Source organism: Pseudopodoces humilis, chromosome 6, assembly GCF_049639895.1.
Source record: "Pseudopodoces humilis isolate 2021_Gansu_Grassland_sample_001 chromosome 6, ASM4963989v1, whole genome shotgun sequence".
NCBI lineage: Eukaryota > Metazoa > Chordata > Aves > Passeriformes > Paridae > Pseudopodoces > Pseudopodoces humilis.
The window spans coordinates 15,081,759-15,102,215 of NC_142205.1; the positions used below are offsets into that span (position 1 = coordinate 15,081,759).

The 20,457-nt window shown below is 38.4% G+C and overlaps 1 protein-coding gene across 9 annotated transcripts in view; it reads right to left on the reverse strand.

The window, feature by feature from the left end:
- The window catches only part of PROM1 (prominin 1), a 62,396-nt gene that overhangs the window by 24,469 nt on the left and 17,470 nt on the right, over positions 1-20,457 (reverse strand). For 7 of the 9 annotated variants that reach the window (XM_088056587.1, XM_088056589.1, XM_088056584.1 and 4 more), the window contains exons 3-7: positions 14,186-14,244; positions 11,310-11,336; positions 9,582-9,787; positions 3,104-3,224; positions 318-381 (exon numbers count right to left, since the gene is read on the reverse strand). In XM_088056587.1, the coding sequence (XP_087912713.1) occupies positions 318-381; positions 3,104-3,224; positions 9,582-9,787; positions 11,310-11,336; positions 14,186-14,244 (477 nt within the window). The remainder of the gene's footprint in view (positions 1-317; positions 382-3,103; positions 3,225-9,581; positions 9,788-11,309; positions 11,337-14,185; positions 14,245-20,457) is intronic. The other 2 variants (XM_088056588.1, XM_005517821.3) reach the window with 1 other exon arrangement.

Consider the following 20,457-nt stretch of genomic DNA (forward strand, 5'->3'; position numbering starts at 1 on the left):
TTTTGGCTGCAATTTAAAAACTGAGGACAAATATTCCAAAATATTGCAAATATTCCAAAACAGAAAAGGAAAATTAAATATTAGCCTTACTGAATAATAATTTAATAAAATACTATTATTTCAGGAAATATGCATTATATCAGCTTTGAGACATTTTATGTGAAAGGGATTTTAGTCCTTTTTACCCTGAGAACAGCACTTCTATTTGAAAACTACATTTTCATAAATGAAATTTCAGTTTGCATTATGAGCTAATTACTACCTTATTGAAGATTTTAAATACACATTGCTAACCCCCTATAAGTAAAAGTACTTACTATTTAGGTCAGAGAGTGCTTTATCCTTAGTTGTGTTGTACTGGCTCACCAAGTAGTCAATTTGCTGAGAAGACAACGATTTAAAAACTATTAAAAGAACTGGAAAAAAGTAACACTTTTGAATGTGTCAAACAGTTACTATGAAGCAATCAAAATATTTGTGTAACCCCTCCAGACACTGGCCTTCTACTGTTTACAACTATTTTATTTGTTTAAGAGAACTGCACATAAAAAAGATACTTAATTGGGACATCTATTTAATTGGAACATCTCTGTGGTCAATGACTCAGCTCAAAATTAACAAGTAGCAGGCCTTACAGAGGCTTCAAGTCATTGAGGCAAATAAGGTTTTCCATGCCTTCAACTGTTACTTGATTTTCTCCTGGCACTAGTTCCTCCTTCATGGAAAGGTGTGGCATTGATGCAGTGTCAATTTTGGAACAATTCACCAACTGAATGGATTCGTATTTGAGCAGCCTCTCAGAGCTTCTCTTGTGGAAAGGAGTCAACTGCTCTGTCTTACCACAAATAGTATTAATAATAATATATTAATAGTTTTCCTTATCCCCACGTGTATTTGCCCCGTCTCAACTTGAGCTCTACCAAGACACCATAACAATATAAACAAGCAACCAGTTACCACCAAATCCTGGGTCTGGATAAAAGGCTAATGAAGAACCATCCCAAGCAGAAAACTTATACTAATTTTGAAAATACACTATTGATTTCTGCATGTTTAAAATAATGCACTATGAATTCTACCCCAACCAAGCTAAAGTGGTATAAAGGTTAACACACTTGACAAATGGATTTCCAATTTCAAGCATGATTCAAATGTGTACCAAAGTCTATCTGGCTTGCAGTCTCAAGTCTTCTGTGAAACAAAGACAAAAAAATCCACCCTCAAAACAACCAGATCAGATCAATTAGATCACAGAATCTAATTAAATGACAAAGTAGGAAGTGGACCTCCTTTTTCTAAAACAAGAGGAAAAAAAATTGAGAGTTTCTTATTAAGAAGGCTGTAGGTGTATTTTTGCTTATATTTGGTCCACCTAGGTTAACCAAAGGACTAAAATTTTGCAGGGCTACAGGTTTTGCATTGTCTCCAGCAATGTCCCAGACAAAAGGAGATTCTGTATAACTAATAGTGTTATTGCTCAATACTCACAGTCTGCAAATGTCCTGTGACACGAACTCTTAACACAGGATTTCTTTTTCAAATCCTCTTATATGCTGTACACACCTCACTCTGATGAGTCAAGGACATCAGCTCAAATTTCAAAGCTTTATAAACAATGAGTTGGATACCAGAACTTTTTTCAAACACCTGTAGCTCTTCTCCTTTCCTCAAAAAATTCTTACAAATGTGTGTGTATACACGATACTCATGCACCTTGTCTGACAAAATGACTCAGGAGATATAGCAGATGGAGATATAGCTGATGACTGCATCAACACCAAGTCTAAAAAAGAAAAGGTAAGAATCTCACACTGAAACTAAAAAACTACTAAGTGTGACTTCTACTAACCTCTGGCAAAAGTGTTCAAAGTCCTGACACTTTGAAATTTAATAGCTAAGTGTTTTATTAATATTTCAGCTGGCATCTAATTCTTTCTCTATTAAGGTAGTTACTTCTACATAACAGATTTTCTTTCTTCTGCGAAGATCCCGATTATCGGAACCAAGCACACTGTCAAGGGGACTCCAGTGGTTTCTGATGTGACTGGATTGATCCTTCTGTGCCCAGCATCAGCTCAAGACTGACCAAAAGCACTCTGTTTCAAGAGGGATTACTGGCATGACCTCCACTTCTTGCCATATACCTCCATCACCCATCTGTCACAACACTGCATCAAACAAGTTTGGGGAACAACTCCAGATAGGAAAACATTTGAAGCATTTGACTCCCCCAAGAAGTCTCCTGTTCTCACACAGCCCTGGTCAGCAGAAAAGCATCCCAGAATTACTGTGACACTTGTGCATTCCACATAACTGCATGAATTCCACCTATTTCTAATTTATCAGTCATGTGGAAGTAAAACAGATTAATACAATTGATTTCTAATAATTAAAACTAATGAAAGTCAAAATAATAGAACTGTCAGACTTTTTTTTCCCCCCTATAAATTCACAAAGAATTGAAATTGCACATTGTGTACAAGTCTTCCTAACTAGCCTTGTTTCCTTTTTTCCCCCCAACACAAAACAAGAAATGCAGAGGATTGCTTATGGAATGCTAAGGAGAATTTAAAAAGAAAATAATCTTTCCTGTTCAGTATGGTACAGTGTGACTCTGGTTTACAGTAAAAATAGTCCAAAATATTCCTGAAGAAGTTATTGTGGCTCTGTCCCAGAGCCCACAGAAGTACGCCCAAAATACAAGGAAACAGGAAAGAGCGATAAGGAATCCAAGTTTTCACATCAGACTTTTTAAAAATGTTTTCCTTTTAAAACTTTTTTTTTTCCCCAAATTATTTATCATCTGCTTGTGATCTACACTAGTTCAGTAGGAGGAAAATGGCCTACAAGCATTACAGCAGCATACTCCAGTACAGCTCAGAATTTGTTCAAGGAATGCTGGTCCATCAGGATAACTCCCAAGCACTTACTGCTGTGTGGAAACATCTTAGCTTGCACTGTTTATTCTACTTAGTGAGACTGATATACAGGGAATAAACAAAACACTGCAGGTGTGCAGAAAGAAGTAATTATTTTCTGCACTATTTCTTAACTATACATCTTCCCTCCCACCCTCATTCCCCAAAAAGAAAAAATTCTTTACCGCTGGAGTGTCATTAAGGAAAATTTTCAGATCTTTAAAATTACTGTTAACCAGTTTCTTTGCTCCTCGGACTTGGTTAGTTAAATGCTGGTTGGCAGCATATGCACAGAGCACTCCAACACTACAAAAAACATAGATAACAGATATGGGTTAATGTAAGTGCGTATTCTAACATAAGACAGAATCAAAAAATTATAGCCAAAAAAGAGTCAATATTATCAAAAGAAAGAAAGGTCTCCATAAATTACTACAGGTTCTCACATACACCATGATGCAGACTATAAGACTGAGCCAAAAGGGACAATATATTACAATACTAGTAATTAAAAAAAAAAAAAAAAGGAAAAGTGATGTAACCCCAAAGTCTTCTGAAGTTATTAATGTACAACTACTAATCCATTTGCATGGGTACTGTCAGAAAATGTGTATAGCCTAAGTAAATTGTATGAGACTTAGAAACATTAGGCTCTTTTACAAATATCATTAACCCTGACACAGCTACAAGCAAATGCTTGCCCGTTAACTGTGAAAAGCACTTATTTTTCATTCGGTAACTTCAGCAAGATTTATTTACATAATTGCATGGATCGTTCAAAAGCATACAAATAGTCCCTATTAATGCTAAAATAATATGCATTTCCTGATACTGAAACAAAAGGTGGAAAGTGAGCTAGACTTCTTGTCAACACTGCTGGATGATTATTTTCTATTTGATCACTTCTCACTGTAAAGTTATCATTACGGCATAGCAGATCTGCATAAACAGTAAGTTAAAAGGCAATTAAAGGTCCCATGAGAGATTTCGAAGATCTCTTATCATACATTAGCTTTTAGTTTAGCTTAGGTGTAAAACAGGCCTAAAGAGAAGGATGACTTTTAAACAGCTCACATTCACAACAGCTAACTTTCCAGACAAATAGCAAAAAAGTCAAAGAGTGACCACCAGAGTGGTAATAGCCTCCAAACCAGGCTGACTACAAACCCATCTGATGGGCTAAGCACTAACTGAGATTTAACCAGTAGAAAGCTGAGATGCACTCACCACAGGCAGGATTTATCCCCAAAGGCAGACAGTGCCTTGAGGCCACAGTCAGGCAATTCCTTGTTGGCACATTTATTAAGTCTCTTACTCTGTATTGCAATTCAACACCTCAATACTAGAGAGGCAGTACCTTGAAATGCCATTATGGACAGCCCAACACAGAAGAAGGGAATCACTAAGACAAATGGTACTGTACTCCTGCCCAACTGTCAAACTTCCTAAGCTGGGGTGGGTGTCAAGAAGACTTAGATACTAATATTTTTAAATAAAACTTACAGGAAACCTAATCCAGGCTCTCTATGGGAAAAAAGATACATGATAAGTATAGCTCTTGCTCTAAAGAGTATGCATTCAAAGGAAGCCATAATCCAGCCACATAAATGGAATGACAGAGACCTAACAGGTACCTAAAATAACACGACCTGTGTAACCTGGTAAGACAGGAGCAAACACCCTGATTTATAATGCTCATCTCCTCCTTCAGTGAATCAGTACCAAGCCTTCATCTTTATTTCGCTTTGCCTACTTTAGCTTTTCCAAACAGTGTGAAGGCTTGTCCTCATCATAAAACTGGTCCCATATGCAAAAATGTGTTGTTCTGAAAAATACTCTCTGAAGGAAAATTCTAATTTCAAAGGTCACAGGGAGAAATGACAGGACTATATGCTACAGGTCAGAGCTATTAGGATTCCTTTACTAACATTTTTCTCAATATCCAAAAATATTCATGATAGGATGACAGAGATTGACATAAAGAGGTTGCTTCTCTACCCAAAATTTCAGAGCTCTGTCTACAAAACAGGCTGTCAATTAACCTCCTGGAAGTCACTAAGGAACAAGGGGACACACACATTTATTCTCCTACTTAATCTACAGCAAATAGCATAGATTTATTGCCCCTATGACCAACACTCATGCAGACATTATTATCAGCTACCACCCAAGGAATGAGAACTCAGAATGCCTAAATACCAAAGAACTGAGTAACTTTCAATTCAAACCATTCTATAATTCTATGACAATCATAGTAAACAGTTTAATTTTGGATAAAGGCAATATATTATTTCTTTTCACTCTACTGTGATGGCAATTGCTATCAAAATACTTTTAGCTTTTCTTTGTTAATCAGAAGACACACTATCTCAAGCTATCAGGAAAAAGAAATGTGTATAGTGCTCTGAGGCTCAGAGTTTATAACCATATCCTTGTTCTTCAGACTGACAGCATTTTTATGTCCGTTCAAATTTATGCTCAGAGATCAGAAAGGTCAATTGGAAGCCAACAAATCAGTACTTTGTAAGATCTCAGCACAACCATCTTTCTCTTCAGCTTCCTAAATGGAAGGAGTGGGAGGAAACAAGACAGTGGAAATACTTCAAGCAGCCAAGGTACTCAGAACAAGTGTGACTATACTCTGACTAACTAAACAAACACACAACCTCAGATGAAAAATCTATTTATTATGTAACTGAGCCTTGAGTCAACATTCAGTAAGCAGCTACGATGACAAAGTCATAGAGCAGGAATAAAAAGGACAAGCCCCTTCTGTAACAGGTTAAGAAAATTGTTTTAACAATTCTTCAGGAGTCCAATATTCCACACTCAAGTTTCTTGTAAGGTTTAAAAGATGCATATAAACGTTACTAAACCGGTTGCAGGGGGGAACCCAAGTTTTCCCTCTAGCTGAGCTTGCAAAAAATTTTAAGTCACAAAATAGAAACCCTGAGATCATTTACATATTGGAAGAATATCCCCTTCCTTGCTACCAGATAATGAATTCTAGAAAAAAATGGGAGAGATTCCTGTATCAACTTTTCCACCAATTCTTTCAGATACTATTAATTTCCAGGTTCTGAACAACATGTATTACCAATCCTACAGAGACAAGAGGACAAATAGGAAGTTTGATGAGGTACTTGCAAAGATGCCAAACACCATTTCCTGCCTCCAGACTTGACCTTCCCCAACCTGTATTACTTCAAAAAAGAGGTTCTAACACAAGCTCTCTTGAAGGCACAGAAAACTGACTATGAGTTTTTCTATGCAATAACCAGGAAATTCTCTATCACCAACAAATTTGGTATTGCTATATATGCTTTCTTAAAAATCAAACGTTCCTCCCTTGCCTTTATAATGTACAAGAACTAAAGAAATTACTCTCCCAGAGAAAACATGCTTGCCGCCTGAGCTTGCAGATGACTAGTGAGTAAGATGTAATAGCAGGTCTCTGTCCCTAAACTTTCAGTTAACATTTGAAGAAAAGCATGTAATTGTTTTCATGATAAGTCTAGAATATCAAACCTGCTCAGCTATGTATTTTATATTTTGTTTCTACATCCTCCCCTCTTTAGCAATAGAATCCTACTTTGTAGGGAAAAATCCATGTATAAAAGCTGAACTACCAAAAACACTGCAAGTATTTTTGACTCAGTCTATAAAGAAAAATTTCGAACAGAAAGTGCTTGTACTGGAAAATTACACCCTAAAGGCCTATTAAGATAAATAACTGCATATATAATCACAGGTTTTCTGACTTCTTTCTTATATCCCTCCTTTGAGGAAAGCATACTTCTCACCTTAAGCCTCACATGCAGAAGGCAAATCTAGTTGGAGACTAGTTAAATTGGAGACTTAGTTAATTTTTTTAAAATTGAAAGAAAAATTCCAAACTTTCCTTTACACATCACTCCAGTAAACTGAGTCTAAAACCTCGTTCTAATAACCAAAGCACTATATCAGTGGAAAAATGAGAAGAAATGTTCATCGTTATTAAAATCTACTGGCTGAAATATTCTAAAATCTGCATTAACAGCATATATATGTCAGTGTGAACTTGCATCCTGACACAAGAGAAACCCATCTCCATGTTACTAGAGTTTTCTAGAGATGCTGCCAAGATACACAGTCCATTGCAAGCTCCACAATCAGTCCTACTAATACTCTCCACTGTGCATTTAACCTGTCCTTCTCAGCCAAGAAAAAACTATTTTTCCATATAAAGGATGGAGAAAAAAAGAAGGCTCAATGAGAGAATCCCAGAATGTCTGGCACTGCAAGAGAGAGGGAGAAGATACAGTTAGATGGTAATCCTGAAGAAGTCCACCCCCTAGAAAGCCTTCCCAGGCCCTCCAGCAGCTATTCTACACGCATGTTCCACAGAAGTGCCTTTGAAGCAAAGTTCTACTGGCAGAGGTGTGGGTTCAGGGTACTCTGAGGGATGCCAGCCTTGCTAAATGCATCTTCTGAAGCGGCACAGCTAAGGGTGAAGCTGAGTCTGGCATTCCAGTCACTTGGCGAGGGTTTGGGAGACCTACTCCCAAAGAAGACCTCCCATGCTGTGGGGACTTGAAATTACACCCAAACAATGACAGGACCTGCCTTAGTAATTTCACTGCACCTGTATAACCCTGTATTGATGGAACACTCAAGTTTTCATTCTTTTGTCTCTGTCTGCAAGTAGCCATAAGCACTTTACTCACACAGGACTAAACTCTCCTGGTTATTGTCACAGCTTACATATTCAGCTCTGGCACAGTCCTTGAGAAGTGTGATTTTTGGGCAGAATTACAGGTAAACCTTCCACCTAAGCTGAAATTGCATAGGAACTTCGGGGAAAAGCAGGTAATAAAGTTTCCACAAGTAAGTCACCACAAGGAAACTTTCTGAGTACAATACAACACATGTAGAAACAGTTTTAAGTAAACCTCTTAGGCTTTCTGCAGTAGTTTTTGTTGGGGCAAGGGCTACCAGTAAGACTGTCCTTTTGTGTTACAGCACAGCTGGGCTTAAACAGATCCATCTTCTCATCCCTTAGTTGAAGATCATCCAGGAAAGGCAAGGGAATCTCTCTTTGTACCAAGGCATACTGGAGACTTGAGCCCTCAGTCAGTCTGGGATCAGTAACATTAACCTTGTAAAGTTCTATCTCACCTTGCACATCACTCACAGCATTAGAGACTTAACCAGGGAGTCTTCATATGAGATTATCTCCACTCAACCTGATCTCAGAGGAAAAATCCATGTGATTTCAGGCAATACCCCCAGCACTTAGGGTAAGCATCTGATACATCATGATGTCTCATAAAAAAGGGGGGTGAAAAAGGGAGAAATTAAAGTGGCAATTTCCTTAGTTCTGGAAAGCATATTACTAGGGATCACTGATCTGCCAGTCATGATCTGGGAAGAAACATTTGCCTCTGCTGGGTATGCTTAATGCCACAAGGATAACTTGTGTATTTGCTGCCAGCTTAAGAGACCAACAAAGGGGACAATCTTAATTTCTCTACTAACAGGCAACATTCCCCAGCCATTATGGCCGGAAAGCAGCATTCTGCAATGTGGTGGAAAGAGAGCCGGCAAGTTCTGTAACCTATCTCCAGTTTCAGCATGCTGAGAGGTAAAATTTAGTAACTTACTTTAGTAACTTACAAGGCATACTTGAACCATAAAGAATTTTTGTCTTGTCATCATGGGATGCACCTATCATCCTAAACCATTTTGTTTTTGAGTCTTCAGATTCTTGAGGGTCGTGTTTGTTAGAGATGTCTGGGAGAAAAGAGAATGCTCCCATATCTGGTATCAGTGTGTCCTCTATTTGAGTGTAAGCAAGGTCACCACTTGTCATGACACACAGTAAAAGAAAAAAAAATAATTTAGATTACAGTGAAGTGACAAAGTGCATCCCATATGACTGAACAGACACAGTGTATAGATCAAAACACTTTTTTATTCTTTAACAGAATCACAAAATATAGTAGGCAGGTGAAAACATGAAACTAAAAGAAAACAGAAAGCCTAAAAGCAAACAATGTATTTTGAAAGAGGGAAGAAGTCTTGATTGTAGTTCCTCATCATCCATTACACATCCAGCACAGGAATATACTCGTAACACCAACACTACAAAAATATTTCCAAACTCCAGGATTTACAGGGAGTGCATGCATGGTTTAAACAACACAGGACCCAGAAGAAAACCCATTGTTTTGAACTTGTGGAAATATCTGGAGTACAGCAAATACTGAAGGAAGTCACTTGTTTTTTTCACCACTACGACACTACCAAGAACAAAGCAGTATGAGAGATCTCAGGTTCTCTATGGGATGGGGACTGAGCACAGGACATGGCTTCTCGTGTTCACAAGTGTAATGTAACATTCTGTGACTGCTGTTCTGAGACTTGCAAAAATGTCATTTGCCCAATACAAACAATTTTGTTTGTTTGTTTCACACCTGCATTCTGCTTAAGTAAGTACATAATGACCTGTGGATAGCAATAGTGGCAGCATTTTTCATAATGCAATTACATTTTCTTTAATAAGCAATAATCTAAAAAAATAATTTCTGCACCTGTAGGCTAATACAGTGATCTTATCTGTCATATGACACTGCAAAATAATTGCTATACCAAGGTTTGTATTGTTCTCTTTATCACACTTGCCTTATTATTAAAGAAGCAACAAAAAGAAATGTTGCAAAACAGCTCCTCTGACAGTCAGCATTTTTCTTCTGTCTTTGATGCATTTCCCCACCACAGTTGTCACAGCAACGACACATACAGAAGCAAAGTCCCACAAGAGGCAGTAACAAAATAAATAGCAATCCCAAGGCTGCGGAGACTATAAAACCGATTTCATAGTAGATGGCCTGTAATTCAGACAAAAATAGTGGTAATAGCAGGTATCACACAGTAACTGCAATCAATACAGAGCAAATAATTAAAAATCAAACTACAGACTACACCATCTACTAAGCTACTGAGGTTATGGACTTGGTATATTTTGTCAATAATTGAGAACTTTTCTAACAAAAAGATACATAACTTTGTAGATACTGATAGCTACTAACTATTTCGCTAGAGTATTAGCTAGGCAAACTACAAGAGTGAGTGCTAAGAGAGAAGCAGGCTCACAAAAAATAAATGTGAATCAATGCAATGGAAACAGGTTAAAAATTAACACATCTTTATTCCTAGGCCACAAATTTAATGTTTCTCACATCTATTTCCAAAAAGGCTCCAGAAATGTCAACAAGGCTAACTAGAGCAACACCTCATCAGAGGGAAGAGGAGGCTTTATTTTTTCTCCTTTTTTACTCAGTTAAGAGTAGAAAAATTCATCTGAACCCCAAAGGCAAGTATTTCACTGGATGACCAGCTACAGTGGCAGAGGTTACTCCAAAGTGCTGAATTTAAAACTGCATAGGGACTGGAAAACATGAAGAAGCAGACAGATTTTAAGATCTCTCAGGTAAAGACATTTATTCTGCTGCCATACAGCAAAGCAGCAGCAGCAAAAAGGATGCTTTCAAAAGCTGGCAGGAGTAAAAGGGAACGCTGGCAATCCAATACCCTGACTTGCTTTCACACTGCTAGAGCCCCGGGACCAAGAAGCTGGGCCAGGCAGCCCTGGCAAGGCCCTACACGAGGCAATGTGGCTCCCAGGGGACAGCTGTGAGCTGGCCATGCTGTTTCCCTCTGCTGAGAACAAAACCCAGCCGAAACCCGACCAGGGAGGTGTCTGCGCGCAAAGATAGCACAGTGTGGGCATGCGCCAGCGTCCTTCTTCCCTGACATATCTCTCTTCTCCTTTCCTTTCCCAATCTTAGGAGAACTAATTCTCACACTACTTTAAGTCCTCTTCTGTTTTACAAATCCACCAGCACAAGGGCAACTTGGCAGCAAAAGGATGAAACTGAGGGTGCATAATCGTCCTGTAAAATAAGTTACAATTTCTCACAAGATACCAATCATGATCTAGTTCAAGCTTTGCTGATGCCCTTCCTCACAATCCCTAATTACCAACTGAGCCAAATACAGCAACTACCACCATTAGCAGAGTTGCAAATTTCTGCCCTAATTACCAATTCTAGGATGAAAACTACTCTTTCAATTATTATTAACTGCTTGTTAAAACCTCTGCTTCCTTCTGAAGAAGTTGAACTACATGCTTGAAAGAAGAATTTGGCTGGATTTTACAAAATAATCACTGTTTTCTATACAGCTGATCACTTCTAAAAATTACATGACAGCATATGTTATTTAAAGATAGGTTCGATGGAAAAACAGTATTTAAAGTAACATTAAAAATGGTTATGGATGTTTTAACAGGAGCATTGCAGACATAGTTAGATTTCCTTTCAAAGCTGTACATCTACCATAAGACGTTACCTGAAGAGTCAGGACAACATTTTCTGGCTGTGGAAGTCAAAACAAATGGAGAATGTGTATAATACACAGGCAGCATGCACAAAAAACAAATCCCGTGAATAATGAATAATTAACCATGACTAGACCATAACAATTAACAACACAGAACAATAACAAACAAGCCACTAAAGTAAAATAATGCACAGAAGCACCATTAAATAATTATGGAAAAACATTTACAATAAAAAATATAGCAGCTGTTTTCTTTGGTAAATGAAAGGAATCTAGGATTTGTCCAACAAATACTTTCATCTTAAAACAATGACAGACCAGTTACTTCCACATTGAGCATCTGGTTAATATAATTCCCAATATATCTCACAGAAGGCCACAGATAGTGTAATTTTGAAGTTTGGTGTTTTCTTCATGAATTCCACCTGTCATAAATGATATGATATTATTGGCTAACTTCTTCTCAGTGCTTATTTTATTTTAGTAGCTCCATAGCAGTTTTGGGATCTTAACACATTCCACACAAAATTCAGTCTCAATTTTAATTAACCATGTAGAGGTTTAATTTATATTGAAAAGAAAAAAAAGACATTCAAGAAAGACTGAAGAAATCTATTTAACATTTCTGACCTATTTTCTAATCTGTAAAATCAGAAAAACACTGAAAACTAAATATTCAATGACAGAATTTCAGAAGAACCCAATTTCCCCTTTGTTTCCATAATGGAAAATTGCTTTCTTATATTTTCCCCTTCATCTCTGCCTGCCAAATTCATGGCTGACAGTGCTTTCCCTTTTTTCCTAACTGGAAGAAAAGCAGACAAGCTAGAGATGGCAAGATCCCTCAGCCCAAAGTCTGATATGTGAGAATCAGAAATGTTCAAGTTTTAGCGATTTATTTATCAGCATCACACATATCCTTTTGAAACCTCTACTGTACAGTACCACTTAAAATGTTCAAAATCATGTTTTGAACATATTAACATATTTTCTCCTGTATCATTGGAAGGATGACTAATGCCTCCCCTCCCTTCTTAATCTGGTACCAAGTATGATTTTGAATGTTTCAAGCACACAGCCTCCCAGCAGAAGTGAAGCAATGGCAGCAGCAGCGAGCTGGCTCCCCTGAGCAGGCACGGCTCAGCTGCTGGGCTGACCTGGCAAACTGCTGCCCCTGGCAGGGCACAGGGAGATGTTCATGGTTAGAGTCCAACTGGGAACACTAGGACACACTGCACAGAAGTGGGAAGGGCCTCCTGGGTCACTAAAACATTCTATAAATAGGTTAAAAAAATTACAGAGGAACAACAGCAGAAATTTAACAGAATAAACAGGAGAAGCAGATTTCCCTTTCTGCTACTGAAGGGTTGTTCTCAGTTCTTGGTGAGCAAGTCTTCTTATTCCACGTCCATTTCGGACCCCATACTTCTGTGCTAGTATTGTATTTTACCCTAGAGGTAGAACCTTCCTCCTAGTGCTTCCTCACCATATATATTTGAAAAGGGTAACCACACCCCTTATCAACTCTTTTCCTAAGCTAAAGTTAACTCCTTCAGTTTCGTCTAAAGATCCACAGTTTTCCCAGACCACCCTAATGGACACTTTCTGAACTCATCCTAGTCTGAATTAATTCTCCCTGAATTTGAGTGATCAAAACCACATGCAAACATTTCTAACTACTTACTCACACCCTTTAGCAACATTCACACTTCCCTGTCTCCATTGGAAATTCTTCCAGGGGCACATCTACAGCCATGCTGGCTGCTTCACAGCTGACTTTCACTGATGCTTTTGTCTTCTGAAGCACACTCTACTTGTCCTGATATATTTTCATTTTCCAAATTTGTTTCAAGGTTTTGCACTGTATTCAGGTCAGAATTTGGACTGATGAATGCCCTGTATCCATTCTGCTTCTTACGCATTCCTAATATTTTCACTGCCACCCTATAATCACATCCCCTACACAGGGTTAGTCTCAGATTTCTCATGACTTACACACTAGTTACTAAATACTCTGCTTGTGGTCAGGGATACCATCCATGGCCTAAGAGTTTTGTCCTGAGACTCTCCCATCCAAGGCCTACCCTTACATTCTTCTCTGGGTAGGCAGGAACAATCTGCGGTGCACCACTCTCTAGAGAGCCATCAAGCAAGCAGATGGGACAGGCAAGAGACACTTGATGCATCCTAACAATAAAACCCACACACCAGGATGTCATGCAGAGCTACTGGAGAAACAGGCTTCTTGTTGGGAAGACACAGAAGCACCAGGAAGGCCGTGCTGGGTCCTAGCAATAAGTCGGTGTCTGTGTGCAAGCACCACATTCATCCTCCTGATGGGTACACCATACTGTGGGGACCAGAAGCAAGTAGCTCATATGATGCAACTTGACCATTGCCTGGGCACATTTCAATTCCTACTGCAGAAACTCAACTCCTGATTCAAAAAACACTGTGCTCCAGAACAGCCAAAAACTCAGATGCACATTCCATTCCATCTTCTTGCTAATATATAAATAGTATATTTATAATATAAATTCAGCTGAAGCTTACATGAGAGCTAAGCAGTAATGGTTCTCCCTAAGTTTTTTGAAATAAAACCAGTATTTTTCAATATAAAGAGCCATCAATCTTTGTGCAACAATCCCATTACAGCTGGAATCTTTAAGTCATCCTTAACTATGAGTAATTTCTTTACAGTAGTTTGTGGAACTTTCTTTATAATTCATCTCACATTTTTCATGAAAACATCATACTTATTAAAAAAATTCATATTTGTATTCTGTTCATATAGTTTTACAATACTAATTCCTGGTTTAGAAAAACCCCTGAATTTCAAAGTCATAATTTTCATTATTTTAGGCAGATACACATAGACAATTTACCTTTTGATAATCGCCCTGTGTATTTCCAAACTGCTGCTGTGCTAGCTTTCTGATGAGATCTGAAAATAAGCAAGAATATTCCACAGTTTTAAACAACATAATTTACAAAAGCGGAGAAAAGAGAATAGTATGAATTCTACGGTTAGGTTGGCAAAATGAAATTAAGAACAGCAATCAACAGCACAGGCAAGCATGTAAGTACCCCCATAAATCTGTCTAGTAACAACATTTCTAATCAACTGTGTGTGTTTTATGAGATCACAGGAATATAGCCAGGTTGTCTATCAGTTAATCAGTTGCTACTGAAATACACTGAAGGTTTTTCTGATGTCTTCTTCTGTACCATAAAATCACAACATTTCATCACATATGAATCAATTACTTGGACAATGTTTTGGGTATCAGCTTTGCTTCATGTTTATGCCTAGTACATGCATGCATGAATAAAAATACACACAACATTAGATACATAATGTGCAAAACAAGCAAGCTAATGATGACTTTTTGTCTGAAGGGTACAAAAAAGACCCTTATCTTGCCAACATTATCCCAATCCTTTCCTCCCTTTTTATTTTTGTATTTTCTTTTTTGATCTCTGGATCAACAGCGAGTATATACCACCACCAAAACAAATCAGAAAGCCTAACATATTACTATTTACTGTGCATCAATCCAACAGTCACTCTAACTTATTCACGATATAAAAAAATACAGCAATCACAAAAAAAAAGTAGGAATTTAACACAACTAGTGCCACCTTCAGTAAACCCTGGCAGCTGCAACAAATGGATGCCCTTTTTGGGACATCACCAACCTACATCTATCAAAGTTTTGACAACCCTATGGAAACTAAGTTGGGAACTGTGGATCCCAGTCACTTCTGTGTCATGCTGCACTTGGAAGAGAGGGGCACCACCAGCTCTGCAGACTCTGCCTCAGAGAAGCACCAGTGACCCTGAACATGCTCCATGCTAGGCAGTGTAAAAGCAACAGTGCTTGGATGTTCAGGAGAAATAACTGACTGAACTTCTGGTCTCCTCTGATGACAAGGAAGCACATTAGGAAGGAGCACACTACACCTCAAACAGCTCAAGGAAGAACTCTACCCCCTACGCTCATACAGTGCTGGACTTCATCCAACTATTCCCTTGTTTCCAGTCTCCCCATGTGCCAATTAACATAGTTAATAAATAAACTCCAGTTGGAGGATAAAAAACACCTGTAAGTTACCTAACCTGGGGATCCATAAAGGACCTGAAGGTGTAAAACTGACTGTTCATCTCCCAAAAATACAAGGCCTCTTGGAATTTACTGTAGCACTTGTGAAGTATGCTTAGGGAATTCACAGGGCTTGTGATCTCAGTCCTCTCACACCCCAAACATGGCTCAGGAAAACAAATTCCTAAGCAAGCAGTGTCCATAGTTCTCCCTCCTCAATACCCCGAAGTGGGAACATGGACTCAACTAATTGAAGAGTTCCTGAAGACTTCCTCACAGGAAACTGTTGAAGGAAAGAAAACACAAAAGAAGCAATGCACCAACTGCTGTCTCAAGGCAGGTAGTCCCTGCAAAGGAGCTGCAGCCAGCAAGACTGCTAATTAAAAAATAGAAATCTGTTAATGCATCAGTGAACTGCCAAGCCACAAATCATTCCTCGCATGGAGAGCACATTCCAAAACACTCAAAGAGTGCTGGTGGTATGTAAGCAAGGGCTCTATTCTTAGGCCACCACCATTTTGGAAAGACCAGCCAACACAAGGCTAAGTTCCCACAAGGAAGAGAAATAAAATCAAAACATACATGGAATAAGCACCTGGACAAGAGCTGAGATCCCTGCAATTCCTTTCACACTCTGCATCATGGGAGTCATGAGACTGCTGAAAAGAAAGGGCACACACCACTGTGTGGGCAATACACAACTGATCCACTGCTGCAACTCTGAAACATTTCACACACTGGGACCAGCAGAGTCCTCCCCAGGCAGCATCTGTGATTCTCCAAAAGCTTCAGTAACAAGGAGATACAAATCTAAGTGAGGCAAAACTGCACAAACCCCAAAGATGTAATTCACACTGGCTGTTAGACAATTTTTTCTTCTTCAGCAGAGGTAACATTTCTTTCCTCCTGCTGATTTCTATGCTACATAAATAAATCCATGAAATAGAGCTGCATGAAATAATAAATGTAATATTTTTTTTTTACAGCTAGACAGCTTTCAGCATACAGGAAAAATGGTAAAACAATGCTTTTTTTTACATATTGATTCAACTATTTAGCACTGTGTGACAGCCACTGGTGAGAAACTGACCAGCTTCAATTAGAATGGGATAGGAAGGAATAAAAAAGAAAAGCTTTTGTCATCCTCAGTGCATGAAGCAGCCCAGACTGTGTGCAGGTGATCAAATGCAGGAGCCAATTGCCCAAGATTCTGTAGCCACACTCTCCTTAATGCTGCTCTGAAGGCAACCAGAAGAGCCCCCAGCAACCTGCTCTCATTTCCAGGCTGCTCCTAACTTTGAGGTTATTCTTGCTTTGGAAAAAAAGTTGGACTTGATGATGTCTGAAGTTCCCTACCAAAGTGAATTATTCCAAAGTTACCCTGCAATCATAATGACTTTCTATTATAAATTATTTAGTGCAGTAGTGAGAACACAATGTCAGGAAGCATGTGAGAAAGCAAGGTTTTATTATTAACAAAAATGTCCTTTGATATATTTCCTACTATTGAGAATTGGTACTAGAAAATCTTAAAAGCATTAGCTGTTCCTGTTAAAAATTGAAGCCATTTATCCATCCTCCTAGTTGAGCGTCTGTCCCCAAAATAAGTTAAACATTAAAAAAATCCCTCAAACAAGTTACATTAAATTTTACATACTTGTATGAACACACACCCACAACCACACAGATTTATGGACCTCTTTAGGCACAGATTATGCATATGAAAGTAACTACTCAGGAGAAACAGAACAATTGAGATCAGAAGATCAAGGTCATCCAGTCCAACCTCCCAGCTCAGGCCAGAGTGACCACCCACAGGTTACCCAGGGCCATGTCCAGTTAGGTTTTGAGTATCCCCAGGTAGAAGAGACAAAACTTAAAAAAATCAAACCAAAACAACCCAAACCTTCCTCTGATTTCTTGTTATATGCCTAAATTGCTCAGAGTGTTCCTGATTCACAGTTTTATTTATACTGTTTCTGTATTTTATAGCCTGTGAGTAAAAAAAATTACAGAAGTCAACCTGAATACACTATGACAAACTTATACAGAAAATAGCACTTTGTAACTCTTTTTGAAATCTAGAGATGCTAAAGCTTGTTCGCCAGAAAGTAAAACATTTAGTTTTAATAATAAACAAGAAAGCCTGAAAATCTGTACAAAAGGTTCCCACATGGATTAAATAAATTTAATAGTAAGAACAGGTTTCATGCACAACACAAGGGCTACTACACAGCCCATTTTTCCCCTTTAATTTTACAGAATGTGAGTACTTAGATTACTTTGCAATGATTTTTCGGAAGTAACATGATGCTTCAGGGTGTTTTTCTAACCAGGCAGCACACAGTGATTGACCAGTCTTTACCATGAATTTATTATTTCAATAGCTTTCAATAACAACACGGTTAGACATATCCCCAGTTGATTAATTTCAAATGAAATGTGGAAGTTGTATATATTCCCATAAAAAATATTTTTGGCTAGAACTGAATGTATGATTACCTGCACTAACTCACATATCTGTAGGCAAAAACAGGCCTTAGTGAATTCTCAGCACCAAAATCCTCCCTGCTCAGATCATCTATAAAGATCCCTTGCAACCCCAACCACTGTGATTCTATAAGTTTTATTGCACACTGATGACAATCACTGGTACTACTGCAGAGCTTAAGGGTTAAATGAGGGAACATCCTGTTCCAGGTACTGTGTAAACAGGAGCTACTTATGGCTACACTGCTCGCTGCAGCACAATGAAAAGACATCTCAACTCACATTTTATTCAGCCTGGGATTCTGGTCTGCTTTTATGAAGCATCTTTCCTCCCTAGCTGGAACATCTCATCTCTAGCATTCAAATAAGTTTTTATTTACAACTGAATTCAGGTAACTCCACACAACTCTCTCTTGTATTATTGCCAAGTATCATCTTGAGGCCAATTTCTGTTTCAAACACAGAAGTGTTAGGAAGGTCTGATAAAAAGTGGTGTCCTTTATTTTCAAATTAACTGGATTACTTCTGAAATCTTGGCTTGATCAGCTGTCCACATTGTTTCACAGCACCAGTAATCCATGGCTTTAGCGGAAAACACATTTTATCATTGGGGTTAAAGAGATTTACCTTGTGAGGCTCATTTACACAGCTAATTACATTATTGCTTTGCTGAATCCTTCCTGCTCTCATCACACATGCAAAATGCCATCTGCCCTAGTAAATCTAACTAGCCAGATGAACTCTTAATTTTTCAATGCAATCTGTGAAGAAATATTAAGTACCTCTGAGGATCTCCAGTTAAAAAAAAATATAATCACTAACTCCTGCATTGCAATAGTACTGTGTATGTAGACTCAATATCTCATTACTCTGGCAGGAAAATGAAGTTATCACTAAGTGTGCTTCTTAGAACTGCTCTACAGAAAGGGATAGCAAAAATAATAGAGATTTAAAAATAAGCTGTCTGGCTATTAAGTACCAAAATAAATTAATTACAAGTTCCAAGGAAGCTTTTTAAATCTAGGTGACAGAAAAATAGCTGAAGTAAAACCTTTGGGAATGCTATGCTTCCACTTCACTCAAAAAATTCCATTGAACCAGTTCAGCTGTAGTGCAACTCCAGCATTAATCAAATTATGACAGAAATTAATGTCTTTTTATGCATAAATATAATATATTAGGGAATTTTGCATAATATAATATATTAGACTTCTGTTCTGAAAGATATTCAAATAAGCCGATCAGTACCATGACTGAAGCATTCATATTGCACTAAAAGAATTTTTTTCCAAACAACAGGGGAGAATTACATTGATAATACAAATGATCAATTAGCAACTACTTTATTGCTATCTCATTCTCATAAATAAACAGTATTTCAGTCTATTCCTGTGTATCTATAATAGATAGAGTCAATGGACTACATACACATTGAACAGTTCAGAATCTCTCTGAATATAGGTCAATTAGTCTGACATAAATGAATTAAAATGACTTCAGACATGTTGGGTTTTTTTTCCTAAGTATGAGTCACACTAATGAGTATCTCCTGCAAAGCCAAGAAAACCAGGAAAGCCTTTCAGACCTAGCAGAGACAAAAACTTTCCAGGTATCTTAAAGCAAGTTTTATAGCAAGTTCAGTTCACTGACATTTTAAAATACTTGCTTTGACTTGAGTGAAGCTTTGGCTGTTTCCCCAAAGCCTCAAGCCAATAGCCATGGTCGGATTTGGCTCCCACTGAAGAGGTCTCCTTCGTAAGGTAACACAAGGTTACTTTTGGTCTACTTTACTGTCCCTGCCTCCATTAGGGCTCTGCTCACTCTTGTTGTCCCCAATCCCACACCACCATTTCCCTCTGGTTCCTCTGCAGAGCAAGGTGAGCTGATGGCTGTGAAGAATCCATCATGCACAGTTGGTGACTGAAGAAAGGGAGGGCCCTGACACACTCACTGCTCACCCTCTGTCCTCTCTGTGCAGAGCAGGAAGAAAACTCACTCTGTAGGACAAGTGGCAAGGAAGTCTCACAGACAAGGAGATCTTCCCAATTCCCACACAGTAAGAGATCACTTTGGTGCACAGATAAGGAATCTAATCCAGGCATTCACTCATATAGTCCAAACTATTCCTTTCCAATTTCAGATTGAAAAGCTTCACTCCCCTCTTCACACAGTTATTTTCCTCAGACAGACCTGGGACATAGCTTTTGTCCATAACTAGAGAAAAACGCCCAGCCTCCTTAGATAATTTCTCCCCCCTCTTTTTAGATAAAGTCTCTCTATATCATCCACTTTTTTCTTTCCACTGAGTTACTGGAACACCAGGCTGATTCAGCTTCCACCCTCCTGTTCCTCTCAAGAGGAGATTCTGATCCTCTTCCCTTCGAGCACAACTCCTGAACAACACAGATCTTCCCTTACTTCAGTAGCCCACACACAAGATCGCCCATTTCCATTACAGAGGTGGTGAAGGGAAATTCTCTATTCAACCTATTCACATGCATTAAAGAAATAACAAGCAAAAAATCACCATGGCTTTGGGACAAGAGAAAAACACAAGTAGGAAA